The following is a 22,657-nucleotide window of genomic DNA, read 5'->3' as shown; positions in this document are numbered from 1 at the left end:
TGCAGGAGAAATGCAAAAAGCATGCTATGCAAACAACCCCAGATGAAAAACAAACAAGCAGAATGTTCCAGCAACTGGGAGCTAGTTATTAAAAAGCAGTACAAAAAGAATACAGGGATTGTGTGGATTCCTGTCCCTTTCTTTCCATTACAGGTAAGGGCTGAGGCCCATGGGGATGACCCAGAAGAAGTCTCACAAACATTGTCTTGTGTCTTACCCAAGCACTGTATTGAGCAGCTGGTACATGCTGCCCATGCATAGGGACCTTTAGAGGGACATACCGTGCAGCCTGCCTTCGGGCAATGCATGTACTCCCTGAAGAGCTCCTGCTGGAACTCTTGCTCTTCCAGCTTCTTTTCCCCATTATGCAGTCTCCCTGCCATAGTTTCTCTGTCCTCTTCCCTAGACTTGTCTTGGCAATCAGAAAATCAGTTTAGTTTATCATCTTCAAACTTCCATTTTCCTGAATGCATTTTGTAAATTCCATTGTCCCTTCCCATGTCTCTCTAGAAGTCAAAAAGCAACATGTTTTCCTTGTTTTCCATTTGTTGACAGGAAAATTTGTCAAGACTCATCACTTATGTTGCCAGACATCTGATCAAATGCTTCAGCTATGGAGCCAGAATTCTCCAACTGTGGCCTTGGTAAATCTGTAGCATCTGAAATGAAACATAGGAAAATGGTTAACAGACACACTGAGAAACTGCGGCAAACTCTCTATAGCGAGGAATTAATTACAAAAAATACCTCTCAGTTCACACTGGATTTTCAGAGCCTTTCAGGAAGACACCCTGTGCTCAATTTCTAAGTGCTAAGGACATAATCATAACGATCTTCTCCATCACGTTTGTTTATTTGGGGGCTAGGAAGGGAAAGGAGGGCAGGCAAATACATCAGGCTTTTATCAGAACGTGTGAGTGAGTAGATGCTCAAATGAGTCAAAGGATAAACACCACAGACAGACTCATAATGGAATACTTTCTACAGACAGCAAAATGCTTCAAGATAACCTGCATCTGGCTGTAGTCAATGAAAGAAGTCCTTACAGAAGGAGTGTGGAGGGAGCAGGACTGGTGAGTTTGCTCATGTTCTTCTCTCAAACAAGCTAAGCAGTGTGCCTGAGCTGAAGACAGGAAAGCAAATCCACACCAGCATCAAGGGAAATCAGGATTCAGACACTTGGACACCTGTGTCCTTAACAAACAAAGAAATCTTGATAAACTAATTGTGTGAATTTAGGTAAATAAGGGCTAAATTACTCTGTACACCATTCTGCTCTTAAATTTAGTCTCTTGTTGCTTCAGGTTATAGGTTGGTTTCTAATAATAATTACAATTGTGCTAGAAAAGTCAGCCTTAAATGTTATTTGGAGCTGTATAGGTCTAACATCCTGTAATTCAGAAGCAACACATGAGCCAAACTGTAACTTCCCCATAGCTCTTATTGCTTGGGGCCTAACAGCATCCACTGAAAAAAAAAGGGTGTGGAGTCGCCACTTCTACTATAAGAACAAGTCATATGGATGGGTGCCTTCCTTCTCCATAAAAAACTGCATCTACCCATTTTATGAATAAAATAGTGGCACATTTATGATCCCAGCCACCATGCATGCAGACAAAGCCCCAAGTTAAGAAAAACAAAACAAACCAGAGGCAGTAACATACCTTGTGTAGATTCCCTTATTTCCTGAGCTTCTCTCCTCCCAAACCCACTTGGCTGCTGTCTCTGGAGTTTCTGTCTCTACAAAGAGAACTGGATGCCCAGCACAGTCTCAGACATGTCCTGGTCTGTATTCAGATCCTGAGTCTGAATGGAGTATCCTTCTCTTCTCCCAACAGAAAATTTATGGGTACCCTTCTTGGTGCTGATTCCAAAGTGCCAAAAGTGAGGCAGGATTTTCTTCCATGTCTGGGAGGTCTACTATCATCCCAGACATCTTTATAGTGCATCTTCAAGTTCTTTATCCTCTCTTGGTACTGCCCCAGGAAATAACTGGTACACTGATGGACAAGGTGCTCTTATACTTGGCTATCAGAGTCCAACAGACACTAACACCACCTCAATGTCCTGGGCATTCCCACATGCTCAGTGTTACCTACATGAGGACAGTTTGCAGGTACGATCGTTTCTTCTGGAAATGTTCCAAGAACATCTTGTTAGATACGAACAAATGTGTACATAGCGAAGACTTCCAAAAAAAGTATCACCTCAAGTCAATGGAACAGAAACTGGACCACAGAGGAGCATGGTAGATACTATGCCATGACTTGATGTCCGTACTTGAGTTAGCCTTGTCCAGAGCACGAATAATTCACACAGTAGTGTGACCATGTACCACTGCTAGCAGATGCAGATGTAGTTCAGTACTTTCCTCGGAAGAGGTCCTTACATAGGTCTGCATGCCAAAACTCTCGAGTGCGAAAATGAGGTAAATCAGTATGGAACTGATCAGTACTGGTAGGAAACCAGCATGTGACAGCATGCCATAAACCTGCTTTTCAAAGGTACTGGATCAGCAACAGCTGGGCACACATACCCAAGCACTTCCAACAGCAAAACAGAAATCTGTAAAATCTGCCATCAGAAAGCCAAGTGTAAAAGGCAGCCCTACACCACAGACTCTTTTGTCTAAACCCTCATCAATGGGAACTCTTTTGTTACACTCAGATACGATATAAGAGCAAAACTGAAACTCTCTCAAAACCAAAAAAGCAGCATTGAAACACACCCAAATGTAAAACACTCAAAAACCTTTCTCCCAACAAGGACACTATGGAAGGTGGTGAAGCTGGAAGGTCTCCAGACCAAAATGGCAGCCCAGCCTTTGAAAGGTGAGTAGATAAGGTCTGAACTGTGACACAGACCTTGTGAGAGTCCATTGACAACTTCAGACTCCCCTAGCCCCTGTAAATACCCTAGACCTACTGCTGCCTGAGAGAAGTCAAGATCAAGAGCCAGGACTCAGAAAATGCCCTTTTCTCCAAGCTCCAAGCATGGCTCTAGAAATGCAGTGTTGTGACTAATTTGATTCCTGAGAACATCCTAAAATGCAGGCTGTTACAAGGAAATGTGAGATTGCTCTTCGCAGGAATAAACCTCTAGATTTCATTAAAAATAAAATAATATGTAAATTCACCATACAACACTTTAAAGATAATTACACATGACTGAGTAGTTAATAAGTAGATAAACAGTGGGGAAAATCTTCTCATTCTAGCTCCGATCATCAAGCAGTACTGCACGTGATCAACTTGCCTCTAATTTTAATGGATTACAAAACAAACACACACAAGATCAAGTTAACGTGAAGAGTCCACTATTTTAAAATAAACTGAGTAGAAAACTGTTTGAAAGACTATCTTGTGGATTCTCATTCTCTGAAGAATGTTTAGTAATAGAAAAAAAGCAGTAGCTAGGGAAGACCCCATTATGACACATATACAGTATATATATGTTTATACAGTATAAGCACTTGCTGAGAGCATGATGATGGCTCATCTTCTGTTACTTCATCGTGGAACTAGTAAGTTAGTATCAGCTGGAGGAGCATTGCATACAACTGTCTAAAGTTTCTTGTGTATTCAAAGGTACCACAGGTTCTTCTTTGTACAAATTTTAGGTATTATGTATCCATAAAAGCAATAGAAAGTTTGGAAAGTGAAAGAATAAATTTCCAACAGCAATTTTATAAATAAAATCACTGTTAAAGTTTATTCACCTCTGCTACAATATCAAATTAAATCACAACTGCAAAGTGCATACCACAGTAGCCAACACCTGAAACTTTAAAGAAAGCAAAAATCCTCTACTATTCCACAATAAAAATGTCCATTTCTCTCATACTGTACAGAGAAAACATTTTACTGATAGCTGTAATAATACTCTCATAGTCAGAAGTTCAGGATCTAATTACCATCAACTTAATTAAAACTGATTTCTTTTTATCGATTACTTAACTTTCTGATGTTGCTCTAACTCTATTGCCTTAGGGAATGTTTTCAAAGATTTCCATCAATGTTATGACTTTTTATATTAATTAAGCTATGCTGATCAGTTTGCCGTTTTAAAAATTACTCTCAATGCTATACATCTGCTAAGTGACAAATGGTAGAGTTTAAAATACTGTTCAAAATTGTTTATTGTTTCAAATACAAACGTTTATTGTTTAAAATACAAGTTCTAATATTTGTGGCTTTGCCCTTTTTTCCCATTCCTTTCCCTTTGCCCACTCTCTCCACCCCTAAGAAGGTTCACATATCGCAAAAGAAGAGTTTCCAAAAAGCGTGTCTTTTTCCCAACTATCCACACAGTTAGTGAGCTGCTTTGTGCCCACTGCCCAAGTTTCCTGACCAAATAGATATGAGACGCCAATCTAACAATCCTTTCCAGTCCTCAAAGCCTGTAAGTACAAGATACCCTTATGTGAATGATAAAGTCCTATTAATTTTAGTGGATTTAAACTCAAACTGCATTAAAAACTAAGCACAAATACTTAAGTGTTCGAGAAGGAGATGTGAACAGGCTTTGCTTAACTTAAGCCTAAATCAACAACGCTGCAATAAACTACTCCATGAAATACTAGACCTCTGTTAACTGTAACTAAGAGAGCAGTTACAATAAAAAAAACCAAAAACCAAAAACCAACAACATAATCTCATTATACTAACACTTTAAAAAAGTCGTATTTCATTTTTATAGTCTTCACAAGACTAAAACATTTCTTACATCCTCAAAACTGAGAGGAGATAGTAACAGGTTTTTTTGGAATTACAATTTTTTAGTTTTTCTTTTTCATCTGCCTGGCTGTAAACTGAACTAATCTGTCACTGTTGAAAAATAATTTTCATAATGTTATGCTTTCTGTTAATATCTGACTTTCCATACTTGGTTACTGTTGCTAAGCTTTAATACTGATCATGCAACATTAATCATCCAAAGTTATTAAAAAACCAAAAACTACTCCACTTTTATACACTGTGCTGTCAAATACAGTATAAAAGAAAATCACTTAACAGACTACAAATAAAATATGAAGAGCAAGTACACCCAGATTCTTACCTATCTGTAGAACTTCTTTCAAAACCTTTTTTAAATTTTAAGCCTCACAGAAAATTTCCAACATAAATGCTTGCACAGGAAAAGCAGGGATGTGATAATATAAACAATTCTGCTTACTTGAAAAGCACTTAAGAAACCATCAGACACTACTAAACGAAGCACTAAAAATCCTCTAGAAATGCCTTGAAATTCTGCTGAGATCTTATTTGTATAAGACAGACATGCTAAAGGGAAGCCAATTGATTATCAGTCAATATGACCTTACCTGCTTAAGTGCTTTCTTTGTGTGCTGCTGGAAGGAAGATACTAGCTTGCTTTGCACCGGTGCATTAGTAAGGCTTGAATCACGATTGGAAGACATTTCTTCAGATGTCTGTTTTGGGCAAACTTTGGAAAAAAGAAAAAAAAAAAAGATCAGAATACCATTATGGGGGTTATCTTCCCTGTACCTTGGAAATTCCTGAGGCTGGGGGGAAAAAAAAAAAAAAAGCAATCACCTGGAAAAAAAAAAAGTTCAGCTAATCTTGAGGTCCAGATGTCCTGAAAATCTGGCCGTATTCTAAATAAATGCATTGCTTCACAAATATTTGTACCTCATCATACCCTTTCTATGCAGTTCCGGAGGCCTCGTATATTTTGCCTTCCAGGTCCTGAAAGGTAACTGAAATAGTTTAACCATGGTTTTCACACAGAAGCTAGACAAAAATTATCTTCCTCACCAAGACATTTCTAATGGATTAATATGTGGCTAAACGTGTATTTATACAAAAGACACTGATGACCCTGTGTTCTAGAAATATTTATAAATGTGTAACTTCATGCCAGATTGTAAAGGCTTCTTAGGAGCCAGACTCATCCATTTTATAAGTACTTCTTGGTAAAGCAAAGAGCCCACTTTCCTGTTTAACGGGTAGACTGGAATATCCTGCAAAGAGGAGTTCTGTTCTCTCAGGTGCTATGCACTGTTGCTTGTCAGCATTCTAAGTAATACGTTTTAATGAACAAATACAACAGTACTTGCATTAAACAGCCTCTTGAATAGATGTTGTGTGAGACACAGAGAAAGTCTCCTGGTTAAAAATAAAAGGAAATGAGTGTCCTAAGACAGCCCAGCTAAAACAGCATTAGCATGGATCCAAAAATTAAGCAGCTTTTTTTCAATTCTCCTCTGCTGACTCAATTCAAGTCAGTTTGCGTGTTGCCACACCTTCTTTATAGTGTTCTGCAGCTGTATATGGTTTTCCACGGTTTGCCATACTTCCCATACCTACCAGAACAGTTTGAAGACAGTTAAAGCAGCTTCAGACACGTGCCAGAAATAATTTTAGACCAATGTTTCTGTTTGCCTATGGTTTTCTCCTCCCATCCTTCAGTGGGATGAGCAGACACCTGAAATAGCATTCTAACTCCCTTGCCTTTAGCAATGTTTCACAGAAGAAATATTGTAATTATTTTTTATTTGTGTTTGTAAGAAAAAAGATAGAGACAATTTAACTATCAAGAATTAATGGCCACCATAAGATGCACGTGACATTAAGCATTTGTTTTCACACTGAAAGAAAAAATAATTAATACCTCACAAACAAGATATTGCACTCTGTTTTATGGCATTGCCACTATGTCAGGATAATTTTCATATTAGATTAAAAATTTTCATTAGCAGATAAGACAAATCCTATTTTGTCACAAGATTTAGAACTGGTATTTGTCACATTTTTCCTTTATACTTGAAGGATTTGGCAAAATACACGAAGTTGCAACACAAAACAGGTTCTGACTTTAGACCACCTCCTGGCTTGGATCAATCTTTTCCACATGATGAGCAAAGCTTACTATCAAAAAAGACAAGTTAAAGAAGCAGCAAAGTGTCAGCAGAAAACCAACAATAGCTGGTTTATATAATCTAAATCACTGCAATAGCCAAGCTCCTGAGAGAAAGAATACGTACACCAAAATAAAAACCTGATATTTCGAATTACCCAGCTTTTGTCTTTTCTTTCAAATACAATTTTTTTACTGTTTTCTGGCAAAGTCTGAGAGTCAAAGAACTGAAGGAAAAAACCAGAAAAAGTGTGAGTGCACAAACCCCCAGAGCTAAAGGGAGAACAGAACAGATTTAGAAATGCCTAATGAATGGAAACTCTTATGTACTTAACTATGCCTCCTAAGAGAGGATACTACATGACCTGTCATGAAAAATCTATTCCTGTTCTCTGGAATGACTGCAACTCCTATCACCTTCTTGTTCAAATGGGAAATTCTGATTTTCATGACTCTGTTCTAGGAAATTATCCCAGAGTCTTCCCTATTTATTTTGGTGATAAAGTTCATCCTAGAGAGGTTTGGCAACACTAACTGCTGATGCCCAACAATACAACCGTTATTGTCAAAGTCATGATACAGCACAGGAATAAAAATAAATATAGCTCTATATTAATTTTGTGCTTCCATTGATTTTTCTTTTAACAATAAACCCTGAAATTGTGACAGGATCTGTTAGATGCCATTTTTCTTATTTCTATTATTACTTCAATTTTACATTAAAATATTCTCAATGTATTGGTTTCTTTTGCTTCTGATTCTTTAAGTTTTGATAACAAAGTTAGACCAAGGAACAGGGGTTGTTCTAATGGGTGAAAGGAGCTGAAACCCACTGAGACAATAAATAGCTTTCCATCGCTGTAATCTTTTCTGCAGACATAGAAGAAATACTTCACTCTAGGCTGATTCAATTTAGTGCAAGCCCAACCTAGTTCCTTCAGGGTTCTGAAAAACAAAACTTTTTCCTCTAGTATACAAGTAAAGAAATAGGTATGTGAGGCTGAAATCCACTGCTTAAAAGTTTAAAATAACATGGTGATCAGTGAAAGTCAACTTTGTCTATTAACAACCCATAATATGTCCTTTCTAAAACATTCTGTAATTAAAAATATTTTCCTTCATATATCTAGTAGCTTAAAATAGTAAGGAGCCATTTTAAATATTGTTTTCCATGTTTTAATTAAATTTCCGTTTCCATTTAAAACCATCTTGATACAAATCATGGTTATAAACCTAACCATCTAGTAAGTAAGAGATAGTATTGCCTATTTTCCAAAAGTAGAAGATAAAAATAAAAATCCAAATACATTACGTTAATTTATACAATTGCTTAATAACTTACACAGTCTATTCACTTTACTAGCACAAATAATTCTAAAATTTATATACAGGTTTTATTTAGAGGATAATCGAAATATTGTTTGCAAAACAACATTAATTGACTATTCTATTGGAAATATGAGACAATGAGTAAATTTATTCTTTAAAACCCATTCTGCTACTTAGTGATTTAAATCAATCTGTGCCAAAATCTCACTATACTACAATGGCTGTGACCACAGAAAATTGTGTTTATTTATTTGTTCATTTACATAGATAAAGTCTAACTGCTTTTCTCTGAATGAGCCAAGTAAAAAAAGGGAAAAATATGACAGAAAAATATGTACGTGTTTGAAGTGAACACTGACAATCCTCATGAACAAAACAATGCCGTAAGAACAGAGCAGGCAGTTATGCTACAGAAATCAAAGAACAGAGTAAAAGAAAAAAAAATTCAAGAAGAGCCAGTGGTCTTTGTACATATGTACGACTTTGGAAAGCTGCAACTACTCTGTTCATAAGCACTGAAGATGCATTAATATTATCGGAACCATATTTTCTTGAAAAGCTTTCCCAGAAAAGAATGCTAAAAATACACTGGATGCTAGGTAAAAAAAAATAAATAAAGAACCCTGAAAGAATGCAACAGATGAAGGAAAAATATTTGGGTAGCAAATAAAGAGGATTCACCATTACTGCTACAGTAGAAAAAGAGAACAAGAGCAGTTTTAAGCCTACAGGAGGCATTTCCATTTAGCGGAGAATAATTAGGCTCCATTCTTTAAATTGGCTTCTTCAAGGCCCAGGACTGAGTGAAGGAACAAAGCAAAAAGCAACTACTAAGCCATAAACTGTTAGGTTATGAGCTAGAAGAGCAGCTGGGTTTCTGAAGATAAGATTTCCTTAGTGAGTGCTCAGAGAGTGTTAATGTGAATGATAGAATTAGAATTACTTAGCAAAAAGAGCATGTTAAAAATGTTTTCGACAACCTCCATTTAAAATAACTTCCTCTCTTCCATTTTGTCAGGCTATCATTTATAAAAATCAGCAATGCTATCTTTACTTTCTAATTTTATAGGCTATATCTGTAATTTTTTATTAACTTTACCTTCCCTGACCAAGAAATATGATACCTTCTAATATGATATTAGAAGGCATGTTTCTTCAAAGAAAAAAAAAATGTAGAAATACAAATTAAAATTATTCTGTCTCACTGCCACTGAAAGTAATTGGGAATAATTATAAACAGACTTATGTAACTAGATGGACAGAAAAGTTCCTGGAGTGCTTTAAGGGGCTTATTTTCCCAAAATTAATAGCACAATTAATTCCAATTTCAGACAGACCATACTAATTTAAAATCAAACCAGAAAAATCAACAGCACTTTACTTCTTTCTCGGTTACGGAAACCACAGCAGATGAGAAAGATTGTTTACCAATGGCCACATGACAAAACACAAATTAATATTGCTACCATATGCTAAAGACTAGAGTCTACCTCAAGCATAAAAGGTATGCACACATTCTGGAGATATGAAACATCACGGAGAACTCCCTTAGGAAAACACACACAAAATCTCTCTCTAAAATATCCATAAAATTCAATATTTTCTTTGGGTGACATGGATCTATACTTATATTGACATAAATGCTCAGGCTTTGCTGACACGGATGTATCAAGTAATTCACCTCCATCACTCTTTGAACTCTAGAGCCCAGCTCACAAAATTTGAACAACTCAGAAGCTGATTGTTGCCATCAGCTCTTGAATACGAAAACCAGTTTGGGAGTTAGTTAATTGTACAAGTTTGCCAATGCAAGCAAAAACAGATGCATATATCAAGGACACTACTGTGACTGTAATAACCTTTTTGAAAAGCAGTAGTAGCACTGTGGAAGAATAAGTAATATTAAATAGTATTTTTTGGAAAAAGACATCAAATACCACATCAGCTTAGTAGCTTGCGCTGAATCACATTATATTCTCAGCAAGCTTTTGAGCCCAAACATTTCACAAAGTTTTGAAAACTGTTAATCCTTATTCCAAAGGAAGTCAACATTTTCCACTAAAAATATACAGCCTGTCATCACTAAGCCACTGATTTCTTAGGCCTCATTAACTCTATTGTACAGCAAAACAAGCAGATGAGAAAGATCTCTCCCTCAAGCTCCACAGTATCTTCTCTCATTCTTATGAGTCTGCTCCAGTGGCAATGAAACAAACAGAAGTTAAACTCAATCCTGGGTACAGTATGTTTATTTTATAGCTACTTGCAGTGAGATTAAAAAAAACCCAAAAGGTGAAACACTGTCTCCTGATGCATCATCCAAAACTCTGTATGTTCGAGCTGCTATTCTGCTACTGCCCTTCTGTGTTCAGAAAAGCCCACTCCACATCCAGATGTTGCCATGTGCAACGAACATATTCAGCAGAACCATCCGATATTATTCCCAAGAGCCGAGATGCTAAAGACAACAGGTTTCCCTGAACTGGAAGAAATTCCATGCCTGGAAAGGAACTGAACATCTGAATGTGGGCTCAGGTTTCAAACAATGATGAACGTTCATTCCTCACTACAGGAGTTATCCTAGTGGCTTCCTAGTCCCAAAAGTGCAAATGTTCAAGAGCAAAGTAGCTACAGAGACAAAATTTCAGGATTCAGCACGAATCTGATCCTCTATCATCCATCATTTTGTCTACTATCTCTAAGAAAACTGCTTAAGAAATTAATTCTGCCATTTCATGTTTGCAACTTAGTTTTAGGAAGCGCTGAAAACCAAAGTGTCTCAAGAGGAGATATATGTTGCTCATATTTGGGCAAACATCAGAACCTATGTTTGGGTTGGGATTGGGGAGGGAAGTCATGCTACTGTAGGAATTGCCACCTCCTCCACAGTTACATCATTGTACATTCCATTGGCTTGTGTGAAGACAATTTTTAATCAACTCTGCTCCGTGGCTGATGGATTAGCCCTGGCTTCAGAAACCCCAGGGACAAATGTTTTTTGAAAACAGAACAACCTATTGATGGGCAAAGGGATATTATAGTCATCATTTTCCCAGGCAACAGTAATTGAGATTTTAATTCTTTTACCGACTGCATCTTTACATGCTACCCTGTATTTGAGGGGAATGGAATTTATAAAAAATATATGAGGCTGCTCAAGACACTCTATATAAATCCCATTCCAAACAAAATCAACTGTAGCATGAAGAGTTTCTTTAACATATGCCTTTGGAGAAGGTGGGTAAAGAAATACAAACCCTGAGGTGTGGCCATTCCAGGTGTCAGTTTGGCAATACTGATGTGGAGTAACAGCTTTCACTAAGTCATGTGTTTATAACTGTGAGGAATGTTTATATTATTATGCTAATAAAACTGTTCAGTAGCCTGCATTTATACCGGGAAAAATGTGTCTGCTGGGGAATAATGTGTTTCTTCTCTGAGAGTCAGCTGGTACTTTTTAATCCAAAAGCTGGATACTATAATCTAAAAGCCCACAAACGGACTGAGGCTGCTGCTTAGGGTTTCACACACTGCTTCTACCTAACTTTAAAGCAGCACTTTTTAAACTCTTGCTAAACAGTTACTGATCACTCTGTCAGAACTGAGGCTTCTGGACTCTACCACATTTGAAACGAGCAAATAAAAATGCAATCGGTTAAGAATACAAAGTGCAAACTATGTCCATTCTTTTATATATAACACACATACTAAGGCTGAAAGGAGACATTATATTTATTGACCTTTTCTAAAAAACAGGTCGGACAATTTCATGAAGTGGTTTTTGTACTGAATTGAATGTTACGCCACAGAGTAGTTTCCCGGAAAGAAAAAAAATCCCAGCTTTAGTGTGAAAAGTTTAATTGAAAGACATCTTGTTAGGTTTGATCTGTTAGATGAATTATTTTCTATAGAAATACCTTTTCTTAAATATTTACAAATCAATCAAGTCACCACCTCATCTCTGATAAACTAACTTGACTGTCCCTGTTAAATTTCACAGAGCAAAGGAGGTATTTGTTCATTCAGGAGTTCTTAAATGTCTTTTCTAAATCTTCTCCTATTTTTCTTAATTCTTTCTTACAGCTATGACAAATGCACCATCCTAGTAATCATTTTGCTAGTGCTACACCCAAAGGAAACACTGTGCCTATATTCTTTAATCAGTACTACCAGAATTATAGTCCAAGAACTGCATTGAACTAATTAGCAAAAGCATCTCATTCATGTTCAATTCATTTTCTATTGTGATCTTAAAATGCTTTTCAGATTTACTGATTTATTGAATATATGTTTCCACTGCACAAATGTGACCTTCTTTTTTCACTTTAAAGTCTAAAAAAACTGCTGTTCAACTGTAATCATTTACAAGGCAATCAAGAGAGGTCTCAATATTATTATTTATTATCAATAAATTTAAGCAGGAAGGATTTTATACTTTTCAAAAAATATTGACAAAGATATTCAATGAAGAGTAGTCAAATCACGTCCTCAGGAAAACAGCAAAAATTCCTACTGTGGATCGTGATTCTCACACCTTTGCAGACCTAGTAATTTGTAATTTTCAGTCCATTTAAAACTGGCTGCATTTCTCAGGCAGAGTGCTGTTTTTAAGCCAAGCATTGTACACTGTGAATGAAATCACTTATAGAATTCTACAGATATATCAACAGATACCTTTAACAGCAAAAATTTCAATCTCAAGAAAAGCTATTATCAAATATGTTTGATAAAAGTATGTTTTATATCAGCTGACTGATATAAGATAGGCTGTCTCCAATTCATTATTGATCACATCCCTCATCGGCTTTTCTATATGTAATATAGAATTACTATTGCTGTCCCATTTACTCTTTTAAAATATATCCAGTGCATGACATAAAAAAAAATTAAAATATCTTGCTTTCAAAAAGTTAAATACAGTGCAGTTTTCCAAGATTTGTTAAAGATGAAATATGATGGAAAGTTCTTTGCGCTAAAAACAAGCTAGGTGTAATTTACTGCTCTACCTCGAATATCTAAAAATGTTTAATTGTAGTAGCTGCTCTTTTATGTCACTATAAATGCTAGAATTATTTTTATTACTGTAAACTGTGAAAATAGTATGCAGCCTCCTCCCAGTCAAAACCCAGCAATTTTCTACTTCTGGCATTTTGGTATCCTTATTTACATCCCACCACTCCTAAATAATCGCCAGGTTTTGCCACGATTTTTGTTTGTTTGTAACAAGTAACACCAACTTCTGCTTTCTGATCTGTATTTACACTGCTTTTCACTGCTGTATTCTTCCTCTGCTTACGAAAGTGTACTTCAGCTAACTGTCTCAGTATCAGACAGGAACTGTTGAAGAAGCACAAATATATATTAATATGTTCACTTATGCATGCAGTATGTACTATATAAGCATAAAACCACTGCACAAGCAGAGTCTGTTAACCTATAGACATAATATACCAAAGAAAACTAAGAAGCAGAACCATTTAATAATTCTTGACTTTTGTTTTTCCACTGAGTTTCAAAACATCACCACTAAATCCACAACAACCTGTCTTAGGTAGTTCTGTTACTCCTATCATCGAGCATGTTGTGATTTTTCAATTGAGCGATACTGAAATAGCAGTATCAGTCCTGTCCAGGCGCAGCATAGATGCTCAGTAAGTTGTTCGAGATCAAAAAGGAAGTCTGTGGCAGAACAGCAACATGAGTTGAGCCTTTTCATGTCCCAGTTGTAAACAGGACACCTTCTCACTGTATACAAAGTGAGCGAAACCAGTACGCTGCAGTCCAGCAGTGGGACATGTTGTGAGGGGGCAGTGGGTTTATCTCAGAGGTCCTGGGAAGCTTGATTTTTGTATAAAGCATTCACTTTATAAGCATTACGTGAGCATAGTTTTAATAAGAATAATATTCATTTCTATTACTTGCAATTAATTTTAGGTCACCAAAGAGCTATGTTTTCTTTATGAGCAATCATTGTATTTCAAGAAGAAAAAATATTTCTAAAGTTGACATTTTCAAGTTCTTGCAATGTTTCAGTTTGCCATTATCTCAGAGAAAAAAAAAATGCACAGGATTTGATACTTCAACATGTCTTTATGTCAACATGGCACTCAGGAGAATCTCTTCCTGAAACAAAAAAAATACAAACCTTTGTCCTGTGCTCAGAACTCTACTGAGGGACCAACCCCACATGCCCGCACTGAAATCAGTGAGATGTCTATCCGACAACTCCAAGTCTGAAGCCCGGTAAGGCAAATTACTCTTTAGCTGTGGGGCCTAGAACAAAAAAATTGTAAGCCAAAAAATTACCTCCTCAAAACAAACCCAACAGCACTACTCATTGTCTTTCACAAACGTAACTCAAATAAAAGAACTTGGCATTCTTGATTTCTATATAAGGCCAAAACAGAGAGGAAGTCACCCAAAAATAGTTCCACTTAGTACAAAACATTATTTACACCGTTAAGAAATCACACCATGTAAATCTTAAGTAAACAATACTTTTTCTTTTCCCAAAACATGCCCTCTAATATTGAAATTAAAACACCTACCACCATTTTCTTCTCCATTATTATTGTTTGTCTCAGCCATTTCAGTGCCATCTAACTCAGATTCACATCCTAAATCAAATGTTCCATCAGTAGGGCATGTTGACTCTTCTTTCTATAGTTAAAAAAGAAAAAAGAAAACTAAAATTAACAAGAAAGAATCAATCATGATTCTGCTGCATCTCCGAAAATAGATTACTGCCGTGTACTCTCACGCTTACATTTCAAAAACCAGAAAAAAATAAAAAAGCCTGTGAGTTACTTCAGAGAAAGACATAAAAACAGACCTTCATGAAACAACTTGCAAATCAAAACCAAAAAAGCTGTTCTGTCAAGTCATAATATACTCTTTTTTAAAAAAAGTCAAATAAAATATAAGATCTTCCACTTTTTTTTTTTTTTAACAGAAACAGACTTGTTTGGCTTTTAAAAATCCTAGTTTTACAGTTGAGTGTCCACAACACTGCAGCAAAACACAAATCCTTTAATGTTTCTTTTCTGCCTTTGCCTGTTTCCTGAATTCAAATAGCTGAAGCAACCTGGAGCTCACAAGCATGGGAGTGATTGTGAATACCTGGATTTATGCCAAGAATATCTCCCGATTTAAAGAAAAACAACAGCATTTGTTTTAGTAAATTAGGAAATGAAGCTTCTGGAAACTATTAATTCAATCTTGGATACAGAATATTTTGTTATCAGGAGCAGACAAATCTATATAGCTTTATATTTTTTAAACCCTTACGTCAAATAAATCTGTCATAAATTACAAAGATGCTTCCCCCAGCCCAAAATTTTAATTGACTACATTTAGACTGCCAAACATAAAATCTCAGTTTCTTGTTTCTCACTTCTGCCTCACATTCCTCCACCCCTATTGTGATGCCCCTTTAAGCCTGACCATGTACAACAAGAAAAAGATTTCCACCCACAGAAATCATTATATACATACCAAAAAAGAAAAACAAAGAGGAAAAGGAATAGAAATAGCATAAAGGTAAAATTCTAGCACTATAATTATATTCCTTCTCAAAAGCAATGTTGCAACCTACAAATTAAAAGCTGATTTATATTAGACTTGCAAATAATTTTTCACTATTAAAAAATCAAACATTAACACAATTACTTAATGAGAAAGTCAGTGATCCTCTTGATCTCACTGCTTATAAAAAAGGGCCTTTCTGTGAATAACTCTGAAAAAGCAGCATTTTAGCTAAGCTACATGTTTTTTATACTTTATGCCAAATTCAAGAACATGTATTGCTTTCTAGGATAAAACATTCAATGTTTACTTTCATTATAAATCTTTTTAAACGACATCTGAAAGCAGTTAGAAGGACTATCAGGCCATTTCCTCTCCAAAGAATCTAATCTGTTTACCTTTGTATCTACTGAGACATTCATAAAATGGATTAATAGCGCTACGTACTTTCCATATACAAAATTTAAACTTACTTTGAGAGCGTAGAGTCCTGACTTCCCAGGAATTTTGAAGAATGTTCCATCACCTACACGAGTGTTAGTATGAAGCATTGCATTCAGGCAAGCTAATGGAGAGGTTCCACTGAAAAATAAAATTGTGCAGTCCAAGATTGAGTGTCTCTTGTAAAACTATTCCCTCAGTCTTTTTTTTTAAAAAAAAAAATCATGCTTGCCTAGCCTTTTTTTGCCTTTTTTTTTTTTTAATTCTCTCAACCTTGAAAACATCTACATTACAATAACAGGCCAGTTTCAAACTTAATCATATGCATCTGTCCCCTAGGCTCGAGGCAAAAAGTCTGTGAATTATAATTATGCTTTTCTTCCTACAGCAACCAGCTCTACATTCTAAGAGAACCAAAGTCCAAATATTTATGTGAAATTACTCTGTAAATAACACCATGAAGCCACATTTTTAAAATGTTACAGACAATGTGGCTGCTGCGCATGAATGATCAAAACAGCACCAAGTTCAAGGGCAGCTGCATCCCATAGGATGAAAAGCAACAAAAGAATAGTAAAGAGCCCAGGAAGAACACATTTAAAATTAAAAGTGATATACAGTTAAGCCATCTTCTGGCTTAACACGGTCAGCACGAATTACTATACATAAATACGAGTATCTTTTCTAATTAGAGTTGTTTCAGAGATTACGAGACTGACCTACTCAAGGTAATAATTGTAATACCACTGTGGAATGCATGTTAAGAGACTATTTTAAAAGAAACACAATACATTAAGAAGAGTACATGTACAGCAATGTCTTTGTGTTTTATCCATGTTTGCATCAGGAAAAGAAAGCAAATGTTTCTACCCTAGCTACTCTTACATTATTCTGAAAAGTTGATCTAAGAAATGGTGGGGAAAAAGGTAGTCATACATGGTTTTATCTAATTTAAATTTTAAAATTAAAGTACAAGATTTATAGATGTACTATCACATCTTTGTCCTCATTTACTGACTAATGTACACGGTGTACTCAGGGACTGAATCGGAAACTGTGCTTCTTCCCTGGGGTCCCCAGCCTGCACGCACGCTTATCTTTAGCCACGTAAATATATTCCACTTGGTTAAGTGGAACAATGCCTGTGCATTAAATTAAGTGTGTTGCTAAGTATTTCAGGATTAATTATACACTCAACTATAAACCAGGAACAGGGCTTCAAAAGTCCACCAGAAACTACAATTCGTTACTATACAATATTGTAACATAACATCCAATATTTGTTGAAAATTGCATGACTGACATTTTTTTGTAAATAAAACTGGACCAAACTTGTCATCTTTCATACAATGATGCTTTCAGTTATTTCCATGGCTCTGTTTCAATAAAATTCATCCTTACTGTACACGTATTAATTTAATGGCAAGATGGTTAGTGTGATAATTGCTCTTCCGGTAAAAATTAAACTATAAAATGTCCTCAGGACAGGAAGTCCTGTCCAGTATCATTTATTTACTAATGGTCACCTAATGTGTCACATTGCTACCTCTAAAATCAAAAAGCACAGGTAAAAATGCTGCTTGTTAATACGCACATCAGATATTTAACATATATCTATTTTATGAGTATTCAAAATATACTCAAGCAATATGAAAATTCCGTGAAGTATTGATTTTTTTTTTTTTCCCCTGCAAATAAAACTAATTCCACATCTGGTTTTGATATGACACTATAACAGAATACAAAACTAAATTGGGTAGAACTATAACAATACTGCTAGCAGTAGTACAGAAAACATAAACTCATTTCATTTACTTTAGAGATTACTTAAAACAGTTTTGGAATAAGGACGATACTTCTCTTTACACATTTTCCTTATTCTATTAATGTTTGACAAGCAAAGACACAAAGCATTTAATAGAGGAGTTCTAGGTGCGTAATTTCTTCCATATGTTAACGTACATAACGTGAAGCAAGTTCAACTTTCAGTCTTGGATCTTTTTAGTGAAACATTATCACAGATAAAGACTTTCTCTGCAAGACAGAAAGAACTTGCTGACTCTGCAGTGGAAGACAAACTCAATACATCAACAAGAAACAAGACTGTGTGTGCATGTATGCATGATTTGTATTCTTCTCCTGTTCCGATGTAAATATTCTGGACTCCACACTTATTTTTAGATATCGTTAACGCATTAAAATGATACAAGATGAATGAACCCCAAATAGACGATTTGGCAATACCTCATGACCACTACTGTGCTCACAGCAGATATCTTAATCTTCAAAGTCTTGCCAACTGGCAAGTGGACAATAGAAACAACTCTCTGACTTACAAAGAAATCCATATCAGCTACTGAGCCAAGCAGTACTTTAACTACTGCCATGCTTGTTTTATACAGATATCTTCAATTCGTAAATAATTTGGCATGCAAACAAAGGGCCATACCCACCCTTGTTGAAAATTGGACTTGGGTATATCTATAATGAGCACAAAACAAACTGCACATAATAAAGTTACAAACAAAATCATAATCTGGACACGGCGGCGTGGAATTTATTTTGAGCTAGCAGCTCACACTGAAATTCCATGGTGTCCTTTATCATTGCTATTTTGACCCATGTTAACCAATGACTTGCCTGTTCTTCTGTCAGCAGCAGCATCCTTTAAAACACCATTATTAAAATTCCCAAACATTACCCACAAGGGATGCTGGAAACGCTTGCAGTACATGCTATCACAACACATGGGACCATGGTTAGAAGACCTAGCAATCAAAGATCCCATGATGCAGACTGATGTCTGAATCACAGAGTAGTTTCTGAGGGATCCAGACTACTTATCGCATGCTTTCTAAATTCTCCTACAGCCTGAGGACGTGTTCGTTCTGCTGAGAGCTGCTGGCATGTATTAATACAGCAGCCAAGGACTGCCAAATATGAGGCTGAGTATCTCTGAATGTCAAAAATCACACAGTTTGACCTAAGTTCTTGAAACACTCCAAATCAGTTCAACATTGATTCAGCTAAATCAATTGGATACAATAATATTTTACTTTGTAGCTTGATATCTGTGAATTTTTAGAGCCATAGCATATTTTATACCAATATGCTGTTGCCCTAGTCTACATGTGAGGAATAAGTTTACCATTTACAGCCTTCAGATGCAGAACTTTCATACAATTTATCATCTTTTGGGTGAGATTGCTTTAAACCATTGTGGTATTCTAAAAGTCATTCATACAGGGGAGTCGCCCTCTGTGGCAGTATGTCTTTAAGATTGATAGTATTCTGCTTCTATGTTTATTTTATATGCATATACATATACGCACACATACAAGCACACTTCCAAAAAGATTTAAAAAAAATGAAAAGTTACTTACTTTCTGTAAAGGTGATACGAAGTCACAATAACCGGCAACACAGGAAAGAGAAAGAATTACCGATTAGTCTTCCAATATAAAAGTTGTTCACGCAATTTGATAATTTAAAAGACGCCAAGTATTTCAACATTTCATAAATGCTCTTCCTCAGAATCACTATAGGTTGGTAACGATCAACACATCCTTCTAAATAGAATCACAAAATTCCTGTACATTATCTATCACGCTTATCATCCCAACTCCTCCAGTCAACAGTAGCTCCAATATTTTGTGATCCTGGGCTCCCTCTACTGGTCATGCAGCCCCTGTTACCTAAATCGACATGTCGGACTACACAGCATCTACACACAAAGCTCTGCAAAAACAGGTAGGGAAAGTACAGATTTCAGTCACCTTCTCCTCTGCCACCCTCCCCAAAACCTTACCAAAATCTATAAGGACACCAGTAAAACCACTATTTTTATATTTTAAACCTCTCAAACACACAGTTATGGCAGAAAAACCCTGAAAACTTCTATGGCTATACTTCTAATTCCATAATGGTCTTTGCTAGACTGCTTGCCAAGAGAAAGAAAAAGAATATGATCTTCGCAAAAAAAAAAAAAAAAAAGTTTTAAATATGGAAAATAAATTGACTAAAGCCAACCTATCCGGACAATACAGTGTGGCAGACAGTGAAAGTTTCCTGACACTGTGCAGATGAGGCACCTCGCTCCTGCCACCGGCAGCATTTCAGCCGCTCGGCTCCCCCCGCATGCAGCGCAACCCCCTCCAGAGCTCACAGGGGTTCCCAGCGTGTTCCTAAGTTGAACAACAACTGCTGTAAGAGGAGCACTGAGCTGTCGTAAACGTGATGGGTATTTATTTGTTTGAAATCATCTGCTCATTTTATACACATCCATAAATAGTCACGAGGGAGCAACAATTGTTACTCACTGCTGGAAACAAAACCAAAAGGCTTCGAAACTAATTTCTAGACCTGATATGAAGTCACACAGAGTAAAATATGCTTATAATGCATGTAAGTTACACCATTTTGGAGGGTTTGCAGGGCCTCTGGAAAAAAGGTTCTAAAGTCAGAAATACCATGATGAACAGAAGACAGCATTTAAAATACACATGAAATCCAATCGAAAGAAATGCGAAGTGCTATACAATGGAATGTGAAATCAAATCTAGAAAATGCATATTTTCACAGCAAGTCCAAGGGACTGACACCAGCATGGCGAAATGAATCAGAAAGGTAGTGGCACCAGCAGTTATATGTGTCAACCAGACTGCTGGCCGAGAGACACAAGGTGAATAGTCTTTTATCTCCAGTGCTAGTGGACACCTATCAAATTCTGGGCCCACTTGAAGAGAAATATAGAAAAAAAGAAAAAACAAAACTAAAGAAGAACAAGAGTGATAACAAGTAAAGAAAATACAACTTATGAGGGAAGGCTGTAGAAAACATATTTGTGTGGCCCAGAAAAAAGAAAAGTAAGAGAAGGCGTAACTGTAATTTTTCAGAAAAATGTAAAAGGCTGTTGGAAGTCAATGGAGACAAATCTTAGGATTCTTTATCTCTTTCATACATCAAATATTTTTTTTAAGCCTGAGGTTAACCATATACCCTAAGTACTCTCTTTCCAAAATATACAGCAGCTAGAAATGCTGGAGAATTGACTAGATGTCTCGATGGGTGCTGCTTGCTGAAGTGTTTCACAGAGCCAGGCGTGCAGTACTGGACGCCCAGTGTGATGAAGCCAGCAGCTTTCCCACAATCTCCAAGGAGCCGTGTGCCCGTGGTCCTGCTATCACGTGCCAGCAAAACGTCCAAACTTGCCTTACAAGACTGTAGCCGTGACCTAGCTTGGGAGTGACACAGGACCACCAGGAACCTAAGCAGCAATACCAAGACAAGAAGATTGCTGTCCTATAGACCAAGAAGACAGGCAAACTGCCACTGACAGCTCTGGGGTCGCTCTCCCTGCCCAGCCATGCCTGACAGAGCTGGCAGCGCTGCAGCAGGTGTTAGCACTGGGGCCCAGGCAAGTTCTTCCAGCCCAGACTCAGGAGGAAGTACCAGGAGAAGTCCAGTGAACAGAAGACTGAAAAAAAAAAACCCAGATATTTTACTGTATTGAAATGGTACAGGCATGGGATCCTTCCCTTGGCACAAAGGGAAGTAGAGAGCAGAGAGGAAATGGCTGAAAACAATGCTGAGGAGCGCAAGATTTCCTGCCAACCGCCTACAAACTTTTCAGCAATAAAAGCTTCACATTGGTCTAAACAAATCACATCACATGATGATGTCATCTCCGCTGTCTTCCCTGGTAATTTTGTAGGTCTTTATACAGGAAGATGTCAAGAAGTGTATTTGCTTTCTTATCCAACGTTAAATACAGACTACGCGTTACAGATAAAATTTCATTCAGAATCATCCTTCCTTCAACAGACAGCAAAATCATGGACTAAACATGCTAATCCAAACTGAACCAATTTACATTATCAAACAGAAAAATTGATTTCAACAATCAATTGAAATCTTGGTTTTTATATTTTTTCCATTTATTTTCCTATTGCAAGGTTAATTCATTCGTTGCTTGAAATGACTAGAATACCCCCATCGGCAAAAAAATAGAGCTTTAATATAATATTACTCTTTGCTAATAGGGACGCTATAAGTGCATTCAGCAGTTATCTAACTTAACTTACAAAAATTAATCTAAGTCATATTTTCTGATGTTAAAATAGCAATGACATCTTATTTACTAAATCATTACAAGTGTACCTATTTCTGTTAAGTCATTTCCGGAAAGAAACTGGAATTTTATTAAAAGATTGGCTTTTAAATGCTGAATGAAAATACACTAGATGTGTTGGACAGAAAAGGAAAAAAAGGAGACTTTTCAAAGTATTACATATCCAACATAATTTATTAAACAATAAAAACATCTTTTAGTATGTGGGTAGTAGGTAGCTAGGGAACCATCTACTGTTTTTACATAAAGATTAGTGAAACTGTAGAGCTCGTAGATCTCAGCCTCTCACATGAAGTTGTTATTCATAAATTGGAACAAGAAAAAAGCATTTTACTTCTTGAACTTCCAGTAAGC

The 22,657-nt window shown here is 36.4% G+C and overlaps 1 protein-coding gene across 2 annotated transcripts in view; it reads right to left on the bottom strand.

Moving 5' to 3' along the window:
* ASXL3 (ASXL transcriptional regulator 3) overlaps positions 1–22,657 on the bottom strand; it is a 128,269-nt gene that overhangs the window by 55,921 nt on the left and 49,691 nt on the right. Inside the window, exons 4-6 of one of the 2 annotated variants that reach the window (XM_065628279.1) lie at positions 16,206–16,314; positions 14,757–14,868; positions 5,324–5,445 (exon numbers count right to left, since the gene is read on the bottom strand). In XM_065628279.1, the coding sequence (XP_065484351.1) occupies positions 5,324–5,445; positions 14,757–14,868; positions 16,206–16,314 (343 nt within the window). Of the gene's footprint in view, positions 1–281; positions 586–5,323; positions 5,446–14,756; positions 14,869–16,205; positions 16,315–22,657 lie in introns of those variants that run through there. The other variant, XM_065628278.1, reaches the window with a different exon arrangement.

Source organism: Caloenas nicobarica, chromosome 2 (genome assembly GCF_036013445.1).
Source record: "Caloenas nicobarica isolate bCalNic1 chromosome 2, bCalNic1.hap1, whole genome shotgun sequence".
NCBI classification, from domain to species: Eukaryota; Metazoa; Chordata; class Aves; order Columbiformes; family Columbidae; genus Caloenas; species Caloenas nicobarica.
Note: the sequence above shows the minus strand (reverse complement) of the source record. Positions and strands in the feature narration are given on the sequence as shown.